This window comes from Silurus aristotelis (assembly GCF_946808225.1).
Source record: "Silurus aristotelis genome assembly, chromosome: 18".
Taxonomy (NCBI): Eukaryota; Metazoa; Chordata; class Actinopteri; order Siluriformes; family Siluridae; genus Silurus; species Silurus aristotelis.
The window spans coordinates 20,957,439-20,977,880 of NC_139591.1; the positions used below are offsets into that span (position 1 = coordinate 20,957,439).

Genomic DNA, 20,442 nt, shown 5'->3' on the forward strand with positions numbered 1-20,442 from the left:
GCTACAGAATCCATTTTTCTTTCATCTATAACACCAAATACACGTTTTGACATAGGAGAATAGATTTCCTATTATCTAAAAATAAGGATAAAAACACATAGTGTATACACTGATACAATACAAACTGATACAGAGATTTCATTATACAATTCTCCACATCTTGTATATTTCATATTAATACTGCACTGTTGTAGAATTATTATATGCATTTACATGTACGCCCTTATCCAGAGCAACTTACTTACAATTATAAAGCTTATATAACCTCATAGATTAGGTGTATGGGGTCCTGCTTAAGTGCATAGTGAAAACAACAACCCAGAAATAAAGGGTCCTGTTCTATAAGCAATATATATATATATATATATATATATATATATATATATATATATATATATATATATATATATATATATATATATATGTGTGTGTGTGTGTGTGTGTGTGTGTGTGTGTGTGTGTGTGTGTGTGTGTGTGTGTGTGTGTGTGTGTATAGACACACTATATGGACAAGGGTTCCATATTTAGTCCCTATTTTTTGAGATATATATATATATATATATATATATATATATATATATATATATATATATATATATATATATATATATATATATATATATATATATATACATACACACACACACAAAAACACACCAGAAATTGTTATTTATTAATTTAATATCTATAAATGTAAAATCTGTAAAAAACAAAATAAATAATTTGTATTACATAAAAAATATAGTTAAAATAATATTTATTTAATATTTAATAGCACATATTTAAGACACACTGTAATGTTATGCAAGCTGCATAAGCTGTTACATAAAGTTCTCAACACATTTCCACCTAATTTCAGGGTTTCAGTGAACTCACAGATAATAATTTTTTTCATGTTTATATACTTTAGAATACTAATCATATATAATCCAATTCTTGCATAAACTTGCATAAAATATTTTCCAGCAAAAACAGGATGTGCCTTTAAACAAGCAGAATTTGTTTTTAATGATTATTAACACAACAGTTAACAATTACCTTGAGTCAGTGAGAAAATTTTCCACTGAACTGCATAAAGCAGACATTAGTATTACAGTTTTTCTCAGTTCCTTTGGAAAGTTTCTCAGATCAGAAATTAAATTCACGAAACTACTTGTTCAACCTCCACATCATTTAGTCATTTGTGCTGACCATAAGAACTTTTGCTTTGATCAAATTGTGAATGCTTTTGTACATTAATTTAATTGATTGTGTACAAGTGTCTGCTGTTTCCTACATTATCAGTTGTTTATGTTCATGTTGATCCGCTGTGGCGACCCCTAATGGGAGAAGCCGAAAGAAAGTTGTTGTTGTTGAATGTCACTAATGACGAGTGTATAGCATCAGATCAACCAATAATCAACTAGTTCTCTAAAACAGGTCAAATGTGAATCTTGTAAACCTTCAGTTGATGAGTGAAAAACACTTGTACAGGAAAGTAGAAGTGTGAATTCTGTCCGGTCTCTTGCAATCATTGTAAATAATCTGTTTAATAAAATAAATGAATATGTGCTGCTGAAATTTATAGATGACATACAGAAATAAGTCACATTTTGTGCATTTTCAGTCACTCTGATCCAAACCATAGTTTATATCAAGAAATCCTGAAACTGTGCGCCATCATACTGACAACACGACTAAACATTTTGATGATTTTGTTTATGAACAGTGACTAAGAGACTTTTCATTCTGATGTGAATGAGATGTTCATTGACACAAATACTTACTTTTGAGAGATAACCTGAGGATTTTGGGAAAAGTACAGGCTTGTGCAAGAAATCCAATGTGTTGTGCTGCTTGTACAAATTGTTTTGAGAAATGCACTTACTGATTTGCAAATATTATGGATGATTCGAGAAATGCTCCAACTAAGAAAAACTGTAATATTAACATTTACACCAGTGCCTTTAAAATATCAAACATTGACCGAAGACAAGGATCAGGTCTCTGGAGTTCTCTTGAAATTTCAGCCTCATGCACATGTCTGACATAAGGTTATCTGTGTGTGTGTGTGTGTGTGTGTGTGTGTGTGTGTGTGTGTGTGTGTGTGTGTGTGTGTGTGTGTGTGTGTGTGTATTACTGTGTCTGGGGTGTTCCTGCTGTACTCTGTGATAAGCAGTACAAAATGTGCCCGGACAAGCTCCCTGAATACACCATGCAGTACAGAGAAATTAAAGATCTTGTGTGTGATTATTAGCAGATTATTACATATTAGGTCAAATGACTGGTCCGAAAAAATTTTAAATGATTCATTAATTAATTCACTAATTCTCGTGACAGGTTCAGGGTAAGATTAGGTAAAATATTCTGGTTTAGAATGCATCTGAAAGAGCCCACATTTCCACATTATAGCACATTTCTGTTTCTTGCTCTACCACAGGTGCATCTCGATAAATGAGAATATCATTAAAAAGTTTATTTATTTTAGTACTTCAATACAAAAAGTGAAACTTCTATGTTGTATAGATTCATCACACACATACTGATATATTTGAAGTGTTTATTTCTTAAACATTTGATGATTATGGCTTACAGCTAATGAAAACCCAAAATTTGGTGTCTCTGAAAATTAGAATATTGTGAAAAAAGTTCAATATCTGAGACTCGTGGTGTCACACTCTAATCAGCTCATTAAATCCAAACACCTGCAAAGGTTTCCTGAGCCTTTAAAATTTAAAGTTTAAATTGTGTCTCAGTCTGGTTAAGGCTACACAATCATGGGGAAGACTGATGACTCGACAGTTGTCCAGAAGACGATCATTGAAATCCTGCACATGGAGGGTAAGAGACAAAAGGTTAATCGCTATTGAAGCTGCTGTTCACAGACTGCTGTATCCAAGCACATTAATGGAAAGTTTTGATGCGTTCCTCGTGTCGAGCCGCTCCTGAACCAGAGACAACGTCAGAGGTGACTTACCTGGGCAAAGGACAAAAAGGACTGGACTGTTGCTCAGTGGGCCAAAGTCGTCTTTTCAATAAAAAGCAAAGACAATTTTGCATTTTATTTGTAAATCAAGGTCCCACAGTCTGGAAGAAGAGAGGAGAGGCACAGAATCCAAGTTGCTTGAGGTCCAGTGTAAAGTTTGCACAGTTAGTGGTGGTTTGGGGAGTCGTGTAATCTGCTGGTGTTGGTCCACTGTGTTTTATTAAATACAAGTTCAGCACAGCCGTCTACTAGGAAGTTAAAGAGCACTTCATGCTTCCCTCTGCTGACCAGCTTTATGGAGATGCTGATTTAATTTTCCAGCAGGATTTGGCTCCTGCCCACACTGCCAAAAGCACCAAAAGTTGGTTAAATGACCATGGTGTTGGTGTGCTTGACTGGCCAGCAAACTCACCAGATCTGAACCCCAAAGAGAATCTACGTGGTATTGTCAAGAGAAAAATGAGAAACAAAGATAAAAAAATGCAAATGAGCTGAAGGCCACTGTAAAAAAAAAAACCTGGACTTCCATACCACCTTAGCAGTGCCACAGACTGATCACCTCCATGTCACGCTGAATTAAGGCAGTAATTGAAGCAAAAGGAGCCCCTACAAAGTATTGAGTACATATACAGTAAATGAACATACTTTCCAGAAGGCCAACAATTTACTAAAAATGTTTTTTTGATTGGTCTTTTGAAGTATTCTAATTTTTTTTAGATTAAATGGATTTGATAGTGAATTGGTGGGTTTTTTAGGTAATTGTGAGCCAAGAAATAAACACTTGAAATATATGTCTGAGTGTGATGAATCTATATACTATACGAGTTTCACTTTCTGTATTGAATTACTAAAATAAATAAACTTTTTAATGAAATTTAAATTTATTGAGATGCACCTGTACTTTGCTAAACTCATGTTCAGTTTACACATGAGAAGCAACTGAGCTCACCTGAACTGTAGTGAACAGAAAGAAAAAAGAGCGCCTCCTGGTGGTCAATTTAAATTATCGCTCGTCCAAAACAATTTGCTATGAGTTTTTACTGTATTATGTACTTCCACATGCTGTATCCGTGACTTAAAGGGCAAACGCTTGCAAATCCTTTATTTAAGAAGAAGAGTTTAACAGTTCCACTATTTAATCTCAATCTAACCCTACCACATATTTGTTTTAATGACCTATTACATGAGGAAAAGAGGAAGGCCAAGGAGGAGGTTCATGGATGTGGTGAGGGAAGACATGCAGGTAGTTGGTGTGAAAGAGGCAGATGTGGAGGACAGGGTGGTATGGAGACGGATGATCCGCTGTGGCGACCCCTAATGGGAGCAGCCGAAAGAAGAAGAAGAAGAAGAAGAAGAAGAAGAAGAAGAAGAAGAAGAAGAAGAAGAAGAAGTTTAACAGTTCCACTATTTAATCTCAATCTAACCCTACCACATATTTGTTTTAATGACCTATTACATGATGCTACATATAAATAACATTTAAAAAAAACACTATATTCAGGAAACTCATTTGTAAGAGAAATATAAAAATAACAAATAATGCAGAAATTTGGAAACACTTAGTCAAATTTTATGGTTTTAGAGAGACACATGCATGTTTCTTCTGTTCAGATGCAACAAACTAGGTAACGTAACGGTATGAAAATTTACATTGACTAAGCAAATATATAAATGTATAGATGTTGCACTTTATTTTAATAAAAAAATCCCCCTTAGCATCAATACCAGCTTTACATACTATTCGCATGTGGACAGTTCATTTCTCCAAACATTTAGCTAAGATACTTTGTTATGCCTCTTGTAAAACTTGCCAAAGGTGTTCTTTACTAGCTGGAGATTTCTTTCTTGTGAACCAGTTCATCCCATAGCAATTCAATAGGATCTAGGTGCGGTGATTCCAGCTGACTCCAGCTGCAGTTCACAAGGAATTGCATGGTGTTGAAGTATGGAATGGTTGTCATGTTTGTTTCTTTAACCCGGAATATGTCTCCAACCTTCCCTGCTCCAAAGCAACCCCAAATCATTAAGCTTCCACCTCCATGTTTGACTGTGGGTGTGAGTCAGTCTGCTCTTCTCTCCTGTTCTCTGTCTTACATACGTTTTTCTGTAGAGCCAAAAAATTTCCAATTTGCACTCATCTGTCCAATTTCTTTCAGTCATTCTCTGTTCAATCCTTGTGTATCTTTTACAGGGTTGGTGCATGTGGACAAAAGAAATATGCATGTGTCTCAGACATCATAAAAGATTGTGTTTCCAAACTTTTGGGAGGCTCTGTATATACATGCTGTAAACATGCACAAAATGTACGAGCATTAAGTGACAAGTGGAAAGAAAAAAAAGAAAAAAAAATTGTTGGGAAGAATTGTTACAAATCTAACATTTTACAATAATCTAAAAAAAAAAAAAAAATATATATATATATATATATATATATATATATATATATATATATATATATATATATATATATATATATATATATATATATACACACATTGGATTTGCACTTGCAGTTATAGGGTTCATGTTGATATCCAGTAAAATAAAGCTGGTCGAAAAGCATTGTGCAAACTATTATCAGGTGGCAAGATAAATGAAAAGTGAATCGGTCAGTTGTTGGGCCAATACAATCTCCCCAAACTGCTTCAGAGTACTTTGGATTAGTATCTGCAAGTCTCTGGAACTCTCCTGGAGAGATATAATGATGGTGGTGAAACATAGTGTCTAACATGTTGCACCAAAATCTCCTATTGGCCCAATAGAAAAGTCATGGTACATGATTTACATAATTTTTGTCCTCATTAAGGCCATTCAGTGAGCCATAGCACCCTGTGGATGGTGGCAGGATCATCCTGGAAGAGAGACCACATGCATAGAAGCAGTATAGAAAGGCTTAATCACTCAGAAGAATGAGTGAAGCCAGACAGCAAATCTCAAACAAATCTGCTGATGTGGTTCGTAACACTATATAACATACTTGTGTCTGTTCACACAAATTATTACCAGAACATTTATGGTCTCTCCGCAGGTTTGAAAATGTTAAAAGAGAAGTGTAAGTTAGTTCTAACTTTCTATCTTTATTAAACGCATATGACAATGCCAAGATGGCTTTTTAAAGAAAAATTCTAAACATGCAGTTAACACTCTGCAAACCCATAGTCATATAAAGAAGCAACTGTGAAAAAGGCAAATATATCCCACAGTTCCTTTAATTGGACCTACATGCTCCCTGGCTCACCCTTGAGCCCGAGCTACTGTTTATCTTGAGTTTCCCATGTTGTTCCCTTGTTTGAATGGGTTTTCTCCGGGTTCTCTGGTTGCATCCCACTTCCCAAAACTTTCCAGTAGGTGAATTAATGACTGTCAACTGCCCTATGCCCAATGGACTGGCATCCCATGCAGACCGTGTCCTCACCTAATACCCAATGTTTCTGATATAGGCTCTAGATCCATCTCAGTCCTGACCATGGATAAAGCATCATAAAACAATGCATTTTGACATAAAGGTAATACACTGTGTACAGTGTTTGACCTTTTAACCTTCACATGTCACTTGCAGTCGTTCTACCAGTAAGACATTAGCACTTATTTATTAACAATTATTTATATATATTATAAATAAAGTTTTCTTTATTTGTCCAATAATTAATAGCAATGATTTCTTCTGATCAGTGTAATAACCTTTTAAAACGATTTAAATAAGGACAGATGCAGAATGCTAGTGCTGATAAACAGTGCAGTACGCACACTTCCTGGAAATGTGACCGTGAGCTGAAAGAACCAATCAGCATCGTCGAAACGATGTGTAGGCGGTGCTTGAACGCACGTTCCGTGCGTGAAGTTGACAGACACTCGAGTGGACCAATGGGATTCTTTAGGGTACCGTTTGAGTGTAACAATATGGAGGCAAACGTGCGCTGCCTCTGAGAGCATGAGGACAGCAGGAGTGAAGATTTAGGATTAAAAGTAGTAGGTGAAAACGGTGAGAGGAACGAATACTATTACATTTTATTAACTTTAATGCAAAATATTGCTGCGTTGCGCATCGTTTTGTATGGTTAAAGCACTTCCTGTTTGGGCTTTCGCAGTGTCCAGGGGGCTAGCTAGTTAGCTAATGTCAAAGTGTTCACACCTCCTGTAACATTCCGGATTAATTCTGGACGATCGGAGGAACTTCTGAAAAGTAAAACCGTGAATTAGAATTGAATCTGTAATTGTATGCAGGACACGGGGCTGTTTATGCATTCATACGTGTGATATACATGTTTGACATTGCATGCTAGCTTTCCATAATCCTATCTGGGAATCTGGCCAATCTGGGGAAATCCTCAAAGCATTGTGATCCCTGCAACTCTTTAAAGAAAGACACACGCTTGCACCAGATATGTTCAAGTCCGTCCAGTGTGTTCCTCTGTGCAGCATCAGTGCTCGTGCTGCTCGTCTGCATGGCACACCTGCTCTCAGACACAGCAGTGGAACAGCACCACATGGCAGGTCTGACGCTCCTGCATGGTTCCAGTCTTTCTTCACATGGCTCCAGAGAGCAGAAAGAGGCTTTGCTGAGACCGTTCCTGCGAAGAGGAAGCGAGAAGGGCTGCTGTCCATCCTGGCTGACCACTGCGGCTTTGTGACCGGGCAGAGGCTGAGGAGAGCGTTGCAGATTGCAGAGCTCTACTCGAACCTGTACTCTGAGAGGAGCAGGTGGACGCTGGTGGGCAACATTTGGCGCCGGCTGCAGAACAAACAAGCCTCGACTGGCAAACTGCTGGCCGCCCTTGCTGGGCTTTTCCTCTTGGAGGATGAGAAGATCAAAGACGATGAGATGAGGAGGTTGGTTCTAAAAGCTGTACAAGTTTCTCCAGCTAGATAGAGTTCACCTGCCTCATCCTTATTAAAGCCCTGCTTTTTTATACTGGCCTGTCTTTCTTACTTTCTTTTTTTTTTCTTTATTTCTTTTCTCTGTCACCTGGTCTTCTCCATCTCTCTTATTCTTTCTTTGGGTTTTTTGGTTTTCTGTTTTTTTCCTCTTTCCTTTTTTTCTTCTCACTCCTTGCTCACTAACACCCTTCCTTTTTCTTTTTTTTTTGCAGTTTTCTCTAAAAGTATCTCTCTTCTTTCCCTCTATTTTCAATTTTCCTTATCTTTCTTCCTTTCTCCTTTTTTTCTTTAGCTTTCTCATTTCCTTTCCTTCCCTTCATATAGCTCTTTTTTCTTTCTTTGTTTTCTAGTCTTTTTTTGCTCCTGTTTTATGTCCCTTCCTCTCTTCTGATTTACCTGTTTTAGTTTGACACCAAGGTGTGTGTATGTGTGTGTTAGGTGTGCATGGGAGCTCCAGGCTCTGGAAGATGTAAAGCAGCAGGCCTCTTCAGGAAAGGCAAGTGTTCAGGCTGAGAGTGGCTGGGAAATTGTGATGGAGAAGAAGACCTTTAAAGTGTGGAAGAGACCAGTTGAAGGAAGTCATCTTTTTGAGTACAGAGGTGAGCGTCACTAATGAGCCTGTCACCGTAAATGAAAGAAATTGACACTAAAATCCAGACTGATTTTCTTCTTTACCACATCCTCTGTTCTAGTATTCGGTTCCTACACCGATGTCACTCCCAGACAGTTCTTCAACGTTCAGGTACTTTGCTTCTTTATTCATTAAAACACACATCACCTAAAAGTGGTTTCTGGTGGTCTTGTTTATAGTCATGACCTTTCCGGATGTGAGTTAAGTTTAGATGCCTCTGTGTGTTTGCCTCTGCTCCAGTTGGACACTGAATACAGAAAGAAGTGGGATGCACTGGTGATCAAACTGGAAGTGGTGGACCGGGACCTGAACACAGGCTCAGAGGTTGTCCACTGGGCCACACATTTCCCTGTAAGACAAGAAACCTCTATGTATGGTGTAGTTTTTAATTTCACAACAGCATTTTTTGTTTGAAACGTACGTGTTATAGCTGGAGCTTAATGTTTTATATTATGTCAGGAAACTTTTTTAGTTTATCAGAACGTTTTGTCTTTTTATTAAAGGAGTAACAGAATGGCCCATACATTATATATGTATACGAATTTGTATGTATACATATATACGAATTTACTTTTATATACATCAGTGTTTACTGTCCATTTGCTGTAACAGAATAATAGTGTAGATTTTGACATCAGGTGCTGATGTAGGTGAGGTGAGGAGACCCGTCTGCAGTTAGTGTTCCAATGCATCCTAAAGGTGTTCATAATAGGTGGAGATCACACAGAAGCAGCAGAAGATCTTCCAAAAAATGTTATGCTAAATAACACACAATACAGGGAATAGGCCATCTTCTTTTCACACACTCCCTTCGTTCAGGTTATTGCATGTCTGAAATGTGTTTTTTCTCTGCACAGTATCCGATGTACTCCCGAGACTACGTGTATGTGCGCCGCTACGAAGTGGATGTAGAGAACAACCTAATGGTCCTGGTGTCCAGGTGAGTGTTTTCTCTCTGATGACGCTACATGTGATTACGTTTGTGCATCAGCATCTACATTGTGTCGAGTGTGTGTGGTGTGTGTGTTTTAGAGCTGTAGAGCATCCTGCCATTCCTGAGACACAGGAGTTTGTCCGGGTTCACGCCTATCGCTCCAGGATGGTCATCCGGCCCCACAAGTCCTTCGATGAGGTGAGAGAAGTGTTTATATCTTTCTCCTCTATCACATGCCATATCTATTAGTTTGTCTTTCCTCTTATTTATTTATTTAATTGTCTGTTTTTCTATCATATGTCCTGTATATATGTCTGTCGTTCTGTTCAGTTTATCTCTTGTGTCTGTACATAAGCTGTATATATTGACTGTATTTTACTTGTCTGTGTATCTGATAGTGTGATCTGTTGCTCATGTTTCCTCAGAATGGATTTGACTATCTGTTGACGTACAGTGACGACCCTCAGACGGTTTTCCCTCGTTACTGCCTGAGCTGGATGGTGTCCAGCGGTGAGTCGGGTGGGATGTGTGTGTGTGTGTGTGTTATTTTAAAAGTGGATTTGCCTGAAATCATGTCCTTTACTGCCATAAGATACATTTAACTCTACACCGTGATTATTTTCTGCTGTTTTTTCTTTCATTATTACTTATTTTTTCCCTTTATTTATTTATTTATTTATTTATTTATTTATTTATTTTATTTTTTATTTTTTTAAATCATTGTTTTACGTTTTTAAAAGATTTATTACTTATCCCCCTCTTAGCCTTAGGTTTTTTCTCTGCTTTTCTTTGTGGTATCTATACCATTAATTATTAATCTTTGGTTTTCTTTATATCTACCTTTTTATTAAATTTTTTCCCTACCTCTTTAACTTCTTGAAAGACCTTCCTTTATTTTGATATCTTACCTTTTCTTTCTATTCTCATATTCATCTTGATTTCTTTATATTCCATTCTCCATTTCTATCTTGTGTTTTTTTTTATTTTTATTATTAGTTTTTGTTTCCCTCTGTTTATTGCTCTTGTATCTGTCCATATCTCTTTTTCCTTTATTAATCCATTTAACAATGTAGACTAGTTTGTGGACACCTTGACATACAGTTCCTGTTTGTGCTTTTTGAACATTAGGTTTCACATGCTTGTGGAGATTCATTCAGCCACAAGGCTGTTAGAAATGTCAGGTACTGATGTGAAGGCCTGGACTGCAGTTTAATATGGTTGGGTTCAGAGCTCTATAGCAGGAGATCTTCCACTCCAACCCATTTAAAGCATATCTTAATTGAGGTGGCTTTGTGCACAGCGGCATTGTCTTGCTAGAACATGTTTGGGTCTCCTAGTTCAAGTGAAGGGAAATTTTCCCCCTTAAAAAAAAAAATATATATATATATTATATATATAATATATTATTCTCCATTTCAGGCATGCCTGATTTCCTGGAGAAGCTGCACACGGCTGCTCTCCGAGCAAAGAACCACGAAGTTGGCGTTCACGACTATGTCGGCGTTACGAAGCAGGTGCAGCAGGCGTCTTCCGAGAGGCTGGAGGAAGAGTCGCATGCAGCAGGATCATCCCATATTTACGCCTGAATGGGGAAAAAAAAACTCTGGCAGACGGTATAGAGGCAGGAATTAAAAAAATAAACCTATGAGATCTCGGGGTTCGATTCACAATGAGGCCGTGACAAGCGGCAAGGTTGGGGAGGGGAGGGGAGGGGGGGGTGGGAGAGAGAGAGAGAGAGAGAGAGAGAGAGAGAGAGAGAGAGAGAGAGAGAGAGAGAGAGAGAGAGAGAGAGAGAGAGAGAGAGAGAGAGAGAGCTTTGCCTCACCTTGCCTCGCCTCTTAGTGTGAACCTGCAGACAGCAAATGAGAATCAGAACCACACTGCTGCTACTGCTGCTGCCAATACTGTGTGTGTGTGTGTGTGTGTGTGTTTCTCTCACTGTGAGATCAGGAACCTGGTAAAGATGGGTTTTTTTTTTTTTTTCTTTTTTTGCTTGTATACCCCCTCAACTGTGTGTTTGTTGCTCCTGAGTATTTTTACTTCCCCCAAACTACTTCTCAGGAAAAGAAAGGATAAATACGAATAAATAAAATGCCGTAGTGGAAAAGCGTTCTTGCCAAGCTAGCAGCCGTCCGAATTCACGTCCTCAATTTGCCTTCCTTTCACCCAAACTTAAGTGGTGACATGATTGCGATCATGTCCGTGTTCGAAAAATATACCAATTCCTTTTACACAATATGCAGTGACCTTACAGTGTTTTGCAGCTATGACGTTTCCATTGTGTAAAGAACGTACGAATATGTCAGTCAACACAGTCAAGTGTTTGATTGAGTGCAGAAGTTTGTATACTTTTAGGGCAGGTTCATTTATTTACAATACAGACTTGTTTCCTGTAACAAAAAAAAGAATCTACCTAAATATCAATGTTTGTCTTGCGGTGTATTTAAATATATATTCTCTAACCTCTAAACCAGTTCTAACTGTGCCACATAGCAAACACTGCCTTCTTCAGATCACACCATTTTCGAACATTGTTCTTCAGGATAAAATTTTCCTTTGTTTCCTTTTTCTTTCCTTGAATTCAATGTTTTTTAATTGTCGAGATGCAAACTTCTGCACACACTGGTCATCGAAAAAAATTGTACAGGCGTATTTTCCGCTACCTGCGAAACATCCTGAATGTAAATCCTTTCTGCCTGGAGAAGAGGCTTGGGTTCGAAAAACTCAATACACTGCAATACACATGTCTCACATTGCTCGCTTTTCATTTCACAACATAGGCGTTAACAGGCACCCATAAACACAAACACACACACTCACACACAAACCGTCTCTTTGAGGAAGTTGAAAAAGTGTTATAGCGACTGCAGCGTCCACTCTAGCACACTACACTTCCTGTGTGCTAGAATGTTATTGTGTCTGGTTATTTTCGATGAGCTTGTTATCGGTGTCTGGGCTTATCACTGCTAAACACGAGAAGCTTTTCGGTGATTGGCTGTAGGACGAGGTGTCAGCTTCTGGGAGTGTATTCTTCTAAGTAGTCATGCTATGAATGCTTAATTTCAGATTGCTGAGATCATTGTATATAACCAGGCATTTATGATTGTACAGCTTCATCTCTACAGTTTCTGATCTAAAGAAACACCATAATAAGGAGAATACAATACATTTATTTTTAGCACTTACAATTAAATGTAATAGCAACTAAATTGCAATTAAAACATGGACATGATAAAAAATTTAGCTTCTCTAAGGGCGAGATATCTCAGGTTTGAGAAAGATGCTAAGATTTTCGGGTGAGATCGGGCCAAAAAAAGATGGCAAAAGCTGAAGTGTGTCCGATTCTAAACTGTTTGGATGCTGATTTGACGTAACTGAGAGGAATAATTTTATGAGTCTCTCAATCACAAGAGAGAGGAAAAAATTAATCTTCTGCCATAAGTAAACAAGCAACCAAGTGCTTCCTGACACATTTCTGACACTACTTCCTCTTTTGAAGTGGTGAGATGAGTACTTGTCTGCGTTTTTTTATTTTTATATCTATTTTTTGGTTTACACCAAATTGGAAAATAAAAAAATTCAGTATAACAGATTTTTACCATTTTGTTCATAATGAATGATACTGAAAACGTGTTTTTGTTAATATTTCTGTTATCTAGTCTGCAAACAATAGGTCGAGGTTAAATCCTAACCGGAGACTATTAACTTGATAAGAATTACACTTCCTGAGAATCAGGTTTCTGATTCTGATTTCTGTGAGGAAAACGACTTCTGATTATCCCCCCAAAATCTCACACTTTAAGCTGGGGTTCTGTGGATTGATTAAAAATAAAAATTTTATTCTGCTGTTAATAGTGAGTTAATAGTGTGGTTCCCCCCTATACTGTCTAAACTCCTGCAAGTTGATTGCATTTAACCTCATCCTGGTTAATATGTTTTCAATAGCAGAAATGAACCATAATCCTAAAATTGTAGAAAAAAGAAAAAAAACAACGGGCGATTTATGATTATGTAATATATTCTTAGTAAAGGTTTCCTTTACAGTCACTGAGGTGAAAGCAGAACTACTGAATGTGTAAACTTTGCCCTCTTCAATGCTTGATGATTACATGGAGGCGCCCCACCCACACCCACACCCACACACACACACACACACACACACACATACACATTAGATATAATACTTTTTTGTTCTTTCCTATTAAAGCATTAGCGTTCCTACATAAATATCCAACAACCTAGATGACCATGACTATGAACGTCACCACATTAATCAGCGTTATTCTCTTTGTTTGTGACTTTAAATAAAAATTAGGCCAGTCCATTTTTTTCCTTTATATCCGAGTTGTAAAAGCAGTGAGATGTTTGCTTTAAAAAAAAAAAATAGCTAAATTTTTAAGAAGTGTTAAAATCATGATTAAAAAAAATAAAAATAAATCATGGTCAGGCGCTGTTCGCTTGTTCGTCTTTGTTGTGTTGTGTTGTCTCATTAGCTTGTGCAAAATCTACAGGAAATGTGTAACACCGGTGTGTTATGTAATACATCCGAAAACAGTGCAGTGTATCAGGATACGTTGCATTAATGCATTAATGTTTTTTTTTTTGTTTTTTTTATTGATTTAATATAGACATGAACTGAAAATCTTGGCCAGAAAATTCAATTCTGCTTTGGATGAATTTTTCCTTTATTGCTTTTTTTTTTTTCTTTTATATCATATATGTTTTTGTCTAGCACTTAAACATGACCGGTAGATAATATTGTAAATCCTTCAGTGTTTTTTGTTATGTTATGTTCATCATTCGCACTTGTCTAACCCAAAATGAAGCCAGAAATCGGTGAGGCCAAAACGGAAAACAGTTTGGGATTTAGTTTTAGTTTCTAAAGTACAGATATCTTTTTTCTTTCCTTATTTTTTTTTCTGTTCTTTCCAAATTTGTACGTGCAAGGTGAAAAACTCAATGAATCTTGTTTAAAACATGATACGTATTAAGGAAAATGTCACTTTTGCCAATTCTCTAGCATCTAGCATGACCATTTGTGTGTCTGTGTGTGTCTGTGTGTGTGTGTGTGAGGCCTGGCTGAAAGTCTGCATGTGTTTCCATGAATTCCCAGTGATGCTTGGGGAGAAATTAACAGCTTTTGAAGGTAAAAGTGTGTGTTTCGGTTTCTTTTGATGCAACTAGTGATTGAAATTATGAGCGCTTCATTCACTTAAACGCTCAGAGTGCATGATGGTGATTTTCTGTATTCACATGAATGAGAAATTGGTAAAGCAAAAAAATTTTTTTTTGGTTTTCTTTTCCTATGTAACTTTAGATTACATTCAATGGCATTCAATTAACAATACAGTGGTTTCCGTCAACATTTGCTGTGTCCAGTAAAGTATTTTTGAGATGTGTATACATGGTGGAACAAAGTAAAGAAATGGGCCACATTAACACCTTCAGTGCTCGTTTTATGAGTTGGATATGTGATACAGTTTAGGTTCTGTGAAACCTCCAACATTTTTAAACCCAACACTACCACATAAGTGTGTACATCCAAGACAAAAGTTGGTGGACACCATCATAAGATTGCTCTGTGCTTTCTGAACATCCCATTCTACATTTACTCCCCATTTGCTGCTATAATAATCCCCAGTCTTCTGGGAACATCTAACCACATCTTATACCATTGTGATCCTCCTTATTGTGATCATTTTGGAAAGCACCGCATATGGCTGGAAAATGTACTACAGGGGGTCATGAACTCCTCAACCCACTGAACACCTGTGGCATTAACTGGAACCCAGACTGGAACCCAGACATCTTCAGTCAACATCAGTGCCTGATCTCACTAAATCGCTTGTATCTGAATGATCACAATTCATGCCCAGTGTTCCAAATCCAACACCACCATGACCAGGATATATTGTTTAATGAAGATGATGATGATGACAAAGATGGCTGGTTAATTCATGAACAATTAACATACAGTAGCCTTTTTTCAATGAAACACACTAGGTAGTTTAACAGTATAAAGATTTATTCTGACCAAAAAATATATAACTGTACAAGTGATATATATAATTTTGTGGAAAAATCATTTCATGGCATGAATACTGGCTTCTGGTAAATTTCTCCTAACATTTAGCTTAAATACTTTGCCATGCCTCTTGTAAAACTTTCCAAAGATGTTCTTCACTAATTGGAGATTTCATTGTGGCCTTGTGATCCAGTTCATCCCAGCACAACAAGCTGCAGTCCAGACAGATTTGGATGGTGTTGAAGTATGGAATGGTAGCCATGTGTTCAGCATTTCTTTCACCCGGAATAAGTCTCCAACCTTTCGTGCTTCAAAACAACCCTGAACCATTAAGCTTCCACCTCTATGTTTGACTGTGGGAGTGAGGCAGTTTGCTAACATCTTCTCTCCTTTTCTCTGACTTACATAAGTTTTTCTGTTAGAGTCAGAATGACCAATTTGACTCAACTGTCCATTGTCTTAGAGTCATTCACGGTTCAATTCTTGTGTTTTTTTCACGCACGTGTCTCAACAACCATGAAAGAATTTCCAATCTTTTGACAGACACTGTATACAATATATGGAAATTGTTGCCTCCATTAAAGTGATTCAGTGGATCCAGTGTTGGAAATTTTGGGAAAATGAAAATATGAAAACATGGACAACATCGACGAGTCTTTCTCTTGTGTTTCAGTAGTACTGAATGTTCACATTGCTGATATGCATTTTACAGTTTATCTGAACAATTCTAAGTTTGATCTTGCTTTTGAACACTAGTGCCACCACCAGTGCAAATAGATCCCGAAGAAACTACACTCACTTATGCCTGCATTCCTCACGTTGATTTGTACATTCTTGTTCATGGTTCTTTGGTTAAAATTGACTTCCTTTTTATTTTCATCTGATGAGCTATCATATTTTGTATCTGAAGTTCTATTGATAGAAATTACCATGTTGGATTTTACTAACTCTACTATAGTAACGGTTTCTGAGGGACTTTTATTACAGTTAATACATAGTGATCACAGACGAGCGGAGTAATACAAACTGAAAAACGGTTATACATGCACATCATATATATAATATTTCCTTACAAATATGGTGAACAGGGATTTGTTTGAAAAGAATAGTTTTTTACTTTTGACAGGGTTCTGTGTCTCGTCCAGCAGAAAGATGTTGACTCAAGGTCTCAGAGGATCTATAATTCTGAAATATTGATTAATCTTCATACCAGAATTCTGTAACCATTGTGATGGAGAGACAGGACAGTTTAATGCACAAAGTCATCGCTATTCAAAGCGGATAAGAAGCTTTGATGCAGAATACTAATGCATGCTGCTTTTAGCCCATCTCCAGAACAATGTCTATCAGTCATCATTCGAGCTGATCATCGATTGGATGCCAGTGGTGTTTTGTGTAACTGAATATATTTATATTGTTGTTGTCATTTTTATTTACATTTAAGCACGCTCCCAGTTTTGAGCAGGAAGGCGAGCATTTTAGGAAACAAATAATGGTTTATAACGTTAATGATTATAATGATATAAGATTTGGGCATTTTTCTTTTTAGGTTTAAATATACAGTATAGAAGAACATTGTGTACTATTTAATGTTTCTTAAAATCTTTGTAATGCTTTATAATAATAGTCAAGGTTTAAACAAATAAAATAATAAAAAATGCGTTATAAATACATATTTGCAATAATTTTGGACTAAAAAAATTGTCACAAAGGACACATTTGATAAACGTTAAATAATACAGTGTGTGTGTGTGCAAAACACAGTATAATTACAATTTGCCTATTTAATACTCTGGATGTTTTCTTGGTCACTATTGACCATGCAAATTTATTAGTATTAATTTCCCTTAAGTCATATCTTTCTGTTGAAGTTTGTTTTCTAATGAAATGCTCAAGGAATTGATCTAATATACTGCAGGACTTTAACACAAATTTCTGAAGTCTATTGCAGTTTATATATATATACATATATGTATATGTATCTATATATATATATATATATATAATATATATATATATATATATATATATATATATATATATATATATATATATATATATATATATAAAACAGGGCATAAACTACATATGTAATTATATTTAAGATATAAACTACACAGGGTTTCAAGTGTCATCCCATTGGCTCTTTCAGCTCATTTTCAAAGATTGTAACAAAATTAGTAAATTTCTAAGTTTGTTATCTATAATATTAATTGTCATTTACTAGAAACCTGTCTCTGATGACCTTTACAGTCAGTCTAGCTCAAAAAGTCTAAGTCTAATGATTATTATTATGTTATGGCATTGGCTACAACGAGTATTAGTGTGCGGCGTGCACGCTGTGGTTATACACACTTATTCTAAGCCAATAAACTAGATTTTGTCAGTGATCCAAAATGGTGTCCAAAATCTTTTTTCAAAAGTAGTTCTGATGTCCTAGAATCTCTCCTCCAGAGTTAATTATATTGAATGAAATCAGGAACAGCTACATAAAACTCTATAAACAGCTATAAAAAAAGATTTGATTGAGAAAATTGTAATTGAGATGATGTGCTTTAAGGATGTGAAGGCAGAAATAACTCAAATGTACTTATTTAACAAATAATTAATGGCAGTTTCGGTCCTTAAATATATCATGTAAGAGAGAGAGAGACAGAGACAGAGACAGAGACAGAGACAGAGACTTGATGTCCAAAATCCAATAGACAGAAGCCTCCAAAATTCTACACTTCATTTTATTGACAGGTTTGTTACTGAGTAAAAGTGCAAGAGTAATGGTAGTGATGTTACTTCTTCTGGGTGGGACAGCATATTAGTAATAGAGTAATAGAGGTTATAAGAGATTTAAAGCACTTGTACCTCGCTCTGGATAAGAGCGTCTGCTAAATGCCGCAAATGTAAATGTAAATGTTATAAAGACAGATGTTTGAATCGAGCGTATGAGCTACATGATGACCTCTGTGGTTTACAACAGTCTCAGACGAGTTTGAGACTCCACCTCTCACGGACCGACCACTGACTTTCATTCATCATAGCCATGTCAGGGTGGGTTTTATTATCTTTCCATAAAGCAAATCGTTCATTGTGTGGTGTCAAAGCAGCTTTATATGTCAAAAGACACTAGTTTGGTACGCTGCTGATTCGTTTTCGAAATGCGTATGACGTTTGGTGGACAAAAAAACCAAAAGGCATGTTTTATATTCTGAAATCTTGCACTTATCAGCGGTGCTTTGAGACTGTAACCATACCGACAATAAAATCCACATACAATACTTTGCTGTATCGCGTAAATAATGTTCTTGTTTTAATGTTTCTTTTGGATTAATGAGGCTTCCTGAAGCACCAATACATTGCCAAGGTCACAAAGATTGTAATCTTCACAATTGTGCTAATAGTGTTAATATTTTTTCCCCCATCATATTTTTACACTTTGAACAGTTCTGTCTGTTCTGATTAAAAACACAACCATACAGAATTCTTTATTTCTTGAGATGCTCATGAACATTTCTTGTAAAATAACAAATTAAACATAGAAAAATCAAGCTTCCTTGATGTCGTATACCGAGAAGATGAAGAGGGACTAAACAAGACGAGTGTGCTCGCAAGTCTCCAAAGTGCTTGGCACAACCATGGACCTGAGAGGAACTGCATGGTTAGATCAAGCACAATGGCGTCCTGGGCAAAGATGTGAAGTTAGACTTCACCCTGTGAACCGGTCCAAACAGAACATCAAATCGGATCTTCCTCAATAACATGAAGTAGGATTTTATGCAGATGAGGATGGCAAAATGAATCCAGTGCATGTATGGCAGATGAACGGTAAATCCATGGAACATTCACAAGATGGATATAAAAAGAAAAAAGTGAACGGATATGAGTTCCTAAAGGAACGTCTCCAGGGTGCGTCCATTTCCTTGCTGTTTGGCTGAGGAGTTGGACTAAATATTGTAGAGGTTTCGGGGAGGTCTTGACAGGTGGTAGACCTGTGCAGCTCTGTCGCTGCTGGTGGAACCAAGAGAAGTGAGAAGGGTCCACGAAAGTGCGCATCTAAGAACATCTGCAAAAAAATTAGTCATAGGTCACAATCTCACTGCGATGAGACACGGGTACCGCCCTTTCTGCGCCAAAACTGCGTCAAACCCCGCCCGCTCCTAAAATCTCGCACCTCCTTTATAGTAATGACTGGTGAATCAGCTAATTTTTTTTAAATGTTAAATATCAGTTAAATAATCCAAAAAACTCCAGTGGTTTTTGTAATCAAATCAGAAATCTCAGAAATGAATAAGTCTGGTTCTTTCTTTTTTAAAAAGTCAATGGAAATTGAGTTTGCCAGACTGATGGTGGTCTCGTTAAGAGAACCCTAATAAGAAAAAGAGACTCTAAAGGTCTGGTAGTCTTACTTAGAAGCATTCAAGGAATAAGATGGATGGAAAATTGCCCAATGAGACTAAATTTGGAAGGACTAAATGAGGTCTTCAGCCATGAATAGAAAAATCTGTCTTTTTGTCAAGAAACTGCAATTGTGGGTGCTGTCCCATTGAGTGCCTATTGCCTATAGAGTGAGGAAACCAAGCTGGACTCCAGTCTGGCCATTTGTTTACGGGCTAATCTGGTTATTCCCATTTTAGTCAATTCCCTAGAGATGCTTTAGTCAGAATGGGAGAGATGGGAGCGCTAATCAACTCTAAAGGTCTGGCAACTGGACCACTTAGCATGATGAAAAGGAAAAGGACAAACATATCGATGGAAATTATGGTTTATGAGATCGATGGGAAAAAGGAAGATCTCTCAATGAGATGAAAAAGTGGATCAAAGTAAAAATGACCAACAATGGAATGACGTTTTTTCCTGTTTTTACCATGGTTTTGAGAATGAGTCTAGACCTGCCATCTTATGATACTAAGAAAGAGTCTAGATCAAGGTTGAGTTTTGATCTTTTTCTAGTTTCCTATCGTTTAAGCCCTGAATCTGAATTATTAAATATCTTCTTTACCACACTTTACTTCTAA

At 36.8% G+C, this 20,442-nt stretch overlaps 1 protein-coding gene and 1 long non-coding RNA gene across 6 annotated transcripts in view; one reads left to right on the forward strand and one right to left on the reverse strand.

Moving 5' to 3' along the window:
* Positions 1-6,816: 6,816 nt before the first annotated feature.
* stard7 (StAR related lipid transfer domain containing 7) lies at positions 6,817-13,708 on the forward strand. Of its 5 annotated transcripts, none has more exons than XR_014537870.1 (9): positions 6,820-7,795; positions 8,282-8,442; positions 8,536-8,585; positions 8,715-8,825; positions 9,332-9,414; positions 9,507-9,606; positions 9,834-9,918; positions 10,828-11,100; positions 11,139-13,708. XR_014537870.1 is itself a non-coding variant. In XM_083568809.1 (8 exons), the coding sequence occupies exons 1-8, from the start codon at positions 7,350-7,352 to the stop codon at positions 10,992-10,994; spliced, it is 1,203 nt and encodes a 400-aa protein (XP_083424935.1). In that variant the 5' UTR covers positions 6,817-7,349; the 3' UTR covers positions 10,995-13,708. The 5 variants fall into 5 exon arrangements, 1 of the variants encoding a protein (XP_083424935.1); XR_014537871.1 differs by having other exon boundaries at positions 11,143-13,708; XR_014537872.1 differs by having other exon boundaries at positions 11,149-13,708.
* The window catches only part of LOC310741248, a 248,859-nt gene continuing 239,557 nt past the window's right edge, over positions 11,141-20,442 (reverse strand). The window contains exon 2 of the long non-coding RNA XR_014537904.1: positions 11,141-11,297. This is a non-coding gene — a long non-coding RNA (uncharacterized lncRNA). The remainder of the gene's footprint in view (positions 11,298-20,442) is intronic.

Bases quoted from the DNA above. Each gene is read 5' to 3' on its own strand.
- stard7 (XM_083568809.1), top strand. From the start codon at position 7,350: ATGTTCAAGTCCGTCCAGTGTGTTCCTCTGTGCAGCATCAGTGCTCGT. The intron at 8,443-8,535 runs GTGAGCGTCACT...CCTCTGTTCTAG, and splicing joins TCATCTTTTTGAGTACAGAG to TATTCGGTTCCTACACCGAT. The intron at 9,607-9,833 runs GTGAGAGAAGTG...ATGTTTCCTCAG, and splicing joins CCCACAAGTCCTTCGATGAG to AATGGATTTGACTATCTGTT.